The 5,997-nt window shown below is 37.5% G+C and overlaps 1 protein-coding gene across 1 annotated transcript in view; it reads left to right on the plus strand.

The window, feature by feature from the left end:
* DIP2B (DIP2 disco-interacting protein 2 homolog B (Drosophila)) overlaps positions 1-5,997 on the plus strand; it is a 150,864-nt gene that overhangs the window by 92,988 nt on the left and 51,879 nt on the right. The window contains exons 14-17 of the mRNA XM_012650134.1: positions 483-597; positions 1,846-1,960; positions 2,523-2,662; positions 3,243-3,379. Coding sequence (XP_012505588.1) covers positions 483-597; positions 1,846-1,960; positions 2,523-2,662; positions 3,243-3,379 — 507 coding nt within the window. The remainder of the gene's footprint in view (positions 1-482; positions 598-1,845; positions 1,961-2,522; positions 2,663-3,242; positions 3,380-5,997) is intronic.

Raw genomic sequence — 5,997 nt, forward strand, 5'->3', positions numbered from 1 at the left:
GAGCCCAGGAGTTTGAGGTTGCTGTGAGCTAGAATGACGCCACGGCACTCTAGCCCAGGCAACAGAGTGAGACTCTGTCTCAAAAAAAAAAAAATTTAGAGTTCAATTACTACAGAATCAGGTATATTGTCTATTTCATCTTGCTGATGTCCTTAGTTAAGAATTGAGATGAATTCTCCCAAATCTGAGCCTTGAATTAGATATGAGTGCTGTGGTGTTTAAAATTTCCTTGGTTGGGATACTGGGGCCTGCCTAGAGGTCACAGTGAATAAACAATTGTGGATCCAGTCAGTCGTCTAAATATGGTGCTTTCTGTTTGTGAGCTACTGGCACAATCTCTTTGAAACCGTTTTTATTTTCTCCAAGTAAAAATCATGATTCCCAAAATAAGTAAAAATGTTTTTATTATAGTATATTAAATGTATACTAGATGTAGTGTGTATGTGTCTGTTAACTTCATCCGTTTTGAATTTATAGCCAAGGTAGCTTTAGTAAAATGTCGAGATTTGCACTGGGCTATGATGGCACATCGGGACCAAAGGGACGTGAGCTTGAGCTCCCTCCGAATGTTAATTGTGACTGATGGAGCTAATCCCTGTGAGTATTTCTGCAGTGTGGGTCTGGGAATATCCTTTCCTTTGGTAGATAAGGTTTTTTTTTCTCTCTTTCTGTAAGCTTTTTAAAAAACATCTGTATGGAAATATAATTCACATACTGTAAAACTCACCCATTTAAAGTGTACAATTAATTGGTTTTGGTATATTCACAGAGTTATGCAATAATCACCATGATCTAAGTTTAGAACATTTTTCTTACCCCCAAAAGAAATCTGTCACTCCCCATTTCTCCCCACTGCCCCAGCCCTCGGCAACTGCTAATCTACCCTCTGTCTCTCTAGATTTGCCTGTCCTGAACGTTGCGTCTAAATGCGATCGTACAGTATGCGGTCCTTTGTGATGGGCTTCTTTCAGTTAGCATAACGTTTTCTAGGTTCATCCATGTTGTAACATCTGTCAGTACTTTATTCCATTTTATTGCCAAATAATATTCCATTATATAGATAAGCCACATTTTATTTGTTCATCTTCTGATGAATCTATAAGTTTTTAAACCACTCTTTTTGCTCACTCATTTGTCTCCTCTTTCTATCATGTAAGTGTGGGTATTCCTTAAAGCAGCAGTGTAAGGGTGCCTTAATGTAAACAGTTCTCTGGACTTTATGTAAATTCTCCCTAGCAGAAAATCCAAAGAGTTTGCAAAATCTTTCAGAGATATTACTGTGGTACCTGCTTTTTCCTACAAGCACAAAAATCCTGATCCTTCACGCAATAAAATCAGGTAAAGCATTAGATACTATGGTCTTTGTCATAAATGGATTTTTGTCAGTGGTCATGTTGATCTCCCTGGTTTAAAGCACAGACATGAGATAGACCTTAATAAGAAAAAAGTCGGAGAATATCACATAGAAGAAGGTGGAACTAAGCCAATACTATATTGCATTGGCTGTAATAGTTCTTCAGGAAGACTTGCTAAGTTATAAACTGGCTGCATATTGCCTGCAGTGTTATCTCTGATACTGATTTGTCAGTTTGGTAGGAACAGCCCTATTCCAGGTTGTAACTTTAAATAGTGTCAGTGACCTTTTGTGGGCTGGATGAGCATTAATTTGTCCTTGGAATGTATCAAACCACCTCACAGGCACAGTAAAACATTTGTATGGAATTAACAATATACAATATGAGTTCTCATGAGAAACAGATATGTTCGCTGTCCATTCTTTGGTGTTTTCCTGCGGTAATGAAAATCACAATTTCAGCTTTAGGTTGATCTGTTCCAACTCCTTAGGGTCTGTGTCATCCTGTGATGCCTTCCTGAGTCTGTTCCAAAGCCATGGACTGAAACCGGAGGCCATCTGTCCATGTGCTACGTCTGCTGAAGCCATGACTGTAGCAATCCGCAGGTACCATTAAGGATGTCAGATGCTCTTGATGTGTGTTACAGCTTGGATGGAATGTGTAATATTTACCTGGTGATGCGGAAGGGATGCTAACTAATTTTCTGCTTCATAAGCAGAAAAGTGAAAATTACTTTGTAAAATAGTTTGCAGCATCTCATTTATTTTTCCCACTCTTGCCCAAAGTATCTGTGGTAAACTGGAAATTTAATTAATCTCATCTCATATTTGTAAATTAGCTCTTTTTTGTGTCATTTTGCACTTTAGAATCCTTAGCATCTTAGACTAGAAATAGGCTGTTCTTGTTGGTAGCTTAAGTATGGATGGTACATTTATGGTATCCTCAAGACCAATGTATTCTTAACTGACTAACATTTACTATTTCCACCTGCTTGAAAGTTGACCATGATTTTTACATTCAAATTTGATTAATTTGACATATTTTTGGTAGAGAAAGTGGAGATTATTTTTGTATTTTAGCTAGAGGAAGTTTGTTTTCTTACATATCCATATTTGTCTCTTGATATTATTTAATTTGCAAAATTTGATCCATTTATTTTCTTTTCAGGCCTGGAGTTCCAGGGGCCCCTTTGCCAGGAAGAGCCATTCTCTCAATGAATGGATTGAGCTATGGGGTGATACGGGTCAATACTGAAGATAAAAATTCAGCACTGACAGTCCAGGATGTGGGGCATGTAATGCCTGGTGGTGAGTTATGAGGAGCACCATTTGGTTTTTCATTAAGATTTGTCATCAGAGATAATGGAGCCTAATAAAAATAGGAGAGCCAAAGCAGGAATCCTAAATTCAGCACTTAGTCATTTAATTTCTCAAAACCTCTGGAAAAGGTAAGTTGTTATAATTATGCTGACCTCCTAGCAGTTTTGTATGGTTTATTAATTGTGAGTGCTTTAAGTATACTTCTTCATGTGGAATGCCAAATACTGAGTGATACTAAAGTTATCTGGTTTTCACCGTAATTGCCAAGCCATTGGAATTGGCAGAAAGTTAGAGCATGCTGCTCCTGTGAGTGTTTGAGTTTAATCTGCCTAGGGATAACACCTAATTAATCTTACCGCTTTCTTTGGACTTTGCGTGTCACTGTCTCTACGAGCTTTACATTTCAAATATACCAATGTAGTTTCAGGTTTGTTTTTAGCATTCCAGTTTGGTATTCTTAATGCCACTCAGTAAATACAAAAACTCTGCTAGGTTCATAGGATGGACCTTTTATTTTGCAAAGGTTTTCCAGAATATTTGTCCCTTACCTGTATTTTCTGTACATTAGGGATGATGTGCATTGTGAAGCCAGATGGACCTCCCCAGCTCTGCAAAACAGATGAAATTGGAGAAATCTGTGTTAGCTCCAGAACTGGAGGCATGATGTACTTTGGGCTTGCTGGTGTGACAAAAAATACATTTGAGGTACATGATATTAACATTTCACAGAAAAAAAAAATAAACACAAAGAAGTTTCTAAAAGATACTAAATGATATAATTTTTCTATCCAAAATGAGATTAAAGTTTATTTCTGAACTCAAACTTAATTTTTTTAAGGTTATTTAGCTTACAAACAGCTTTTTAATGGCCAGAACAAACAGTTGACTTATATACTAACTTGTGGAACTAACCCACTCATAAATTGGAAGCTTTCAGAATTATTCTTCTGAGGTCAATTATTTGCCAGAGTGAGAAACTTAATTTAGGCTAAGTAATTTCCATAAAAGTTTCAGAGTCCAAAATGACTAGAAATTCGGAGACACATTTACTCTACAGATTTTTCATCTCATTCATCCTGCAGATTGTTATTTTGTTCAGATATAAACTTGTCAAAAAATGAGCCAAAGTATTGCTCCAAGTGAAATTTGAAATGTGAACATTTTTATAAAAAGTCCTTTTGGGTAGGCAAGACAGTAGATTTTAACTCTCAATTCATCCATGATTCAATGGAAATAATCAGTTCTAATACCACCTTCACCATTCCAGTGTCCAAATAAACCTCATTTTAAACACTATTAAAAAAGACTTAACAGAGGCTGGGCGCGGTGGCTCATGCCTGTAATCCTAGCTCTCTGGGAGGCCAAGGCGGGCGGATTGTTTGAGCTCAGGAGTTCGAAACCAGCCTGAGCAAGAGCGAGACCCTGTCTCTACTAAAAATAGAAAGAAATTAATCGGACAACTAAAAATACATAGAAAAAATTAGCCGGGCATGGTGGCACATGCCTGTAGTCCCAGCTACTCGGGAGGCTGAGGCAGAAGGATCACTTGAGCCCAGGAGTTTGAGGTTGCTGTGAGCTAGGCTAACGCCACGGCACTCACTCTAGCCAGGGCAACAGAGTGAGACTCTGTCTCAAAAGAAAAGAAAAAAAAAAAAAAAGACTTAACAGAGAAAGTGTTTGGTGAGGTCAAGATGTTACTAGGGCAGATCCACTGGCTGATGGGACATAGCATAATGTGGTAGTTGGAGTATGTACTCTGGAGCTAGACTCCCTAAGTTCGAATCCAGACTCTCCCACTTAGTAGCTGACCTTGGGTGAGTTGCCTAACTTCTTCGTGCCCCGATTTCCTTATCTTTAAAATATGAGTAATAATAGTACCTATACCTCACAGTCCTTGTTGAAAGGACTAAATTAATGTTCATAAAGTGCTTAGAATAGCACTTGGTACATACGAAGTGCTATTGTATATCTGTTAGACAACTTAAGGGTAAGAGGCCTCACAGAAAGAGGCCTCTGGTGAATTTGCTGTGCCTTGAGCTTTATAAGCTCAAAATTTTAATTTTGAGAGTACAGTGACAGTGGTTCCATCTCTCAAGAGTAAACTCAAGCAATGCCAGATTACTAATTAAAAATAAAGAACTGTCCAGGCATAGTGGCTCATGCCTGTAATCTTGGCACTCTGGGAGCCAAGGGAAGGAGGATCACTTGAGGCCAGGAGTTCAAGACCAGCCTGAGCAACATTTTCTACAAAAAATAGAAAAATTAGCTAGGCATGATGTTGCACGCATGTAGTCCCAGCTACTACTTGGGAGGCTGAGACAGGAGTATCTCTTAAGTCCAGAAGTTCGAGGCTGCAGTGAGCTATGATCACACTACTGCACTCCAGCCAGGGCAATAGAGTGAGACCCTGTCTCAAAAAGAAAAAAAACGTGTGCCCAATTCACCTTGACAGGAATGGACATTCCCAAGCTCTTCAAGCATATGTTTACTGCCAGTCTCTTGGTTTACTTTCACAGGTGACTACCTCTCTCCCTTAGGTGTATATAAATTTAACTAATGTAAATATCACTCTATTTCTCTTCTGTTTATAAGTGCTTAGACTACATGTGTTTCCAGTACCTGTAATTTTTCTTTATTGAATTTTCCTTACTAAAAACAAAATCCTGAAAAGTGTTTGAAGATACTGATAATATTTTATTACATTACCTTTCCTACAAGGCAGTTGCCTAACCCAGAACTCTGAGACATAACACCTACCTGCGAGGTCCATAATGATGAAGAAAATTTGAAATCTCTGGTATAAATTTAATGATGGCAAAGTAGAATAAGAATAACCAAAAAAGGAGAAAACTACACCTTTTAAATGTTAAAATTAAAGTTCCTAATATTTTTCTTACTCAATTCTTACACTTAAATCCTGAGAGTGTTTTCCACCATGGTTAACGTTTCACTAGGACAAAAGATCTATTATTGACTAGTCAAAAAATAAAAGTGTGTTTTAAAAATAAGCTACTGGGAGAAAAACTTGTGAGACCTATATGAGAGCAAAGAGATAATTATCCGTCACTACCCCACGTGCTAGCTGTTTGGAGGCAAATGAAACTCACTTTCACATCTGTAAAATGAAAATCATAATGCTGTTTCATAGGATTGACTTGAGAATTAACTATAAAACAAGTAGACGTGTCCTTGGTACATGATAAGCATTTAATAAATAAATGTTAGCTCTTGTTATAATTGTTCTCCTATATAAAAAAGAAATTTTAAAAAGTAGCCAGTTCTGAATCAAGGACCAAAAGGGGAAAAAAAAGGAAAGAAAAATT

Source organism: Propithecus coquereli, unplaced genomic scaffold (assembly GCF_000956105.1).
Source record: "Propithecus coquereli isolate 6110/MARCELLA unplaced genomic scaffold, Pcoq_1.0 Scaffold111, whole genome shotgun sequence".
Taxonomy (NCBI): Eukaryota; Metazoa; Chordata; class Mammalia; order Primates; family Indriidae; genus Propithecus; species Propithecus coquereli.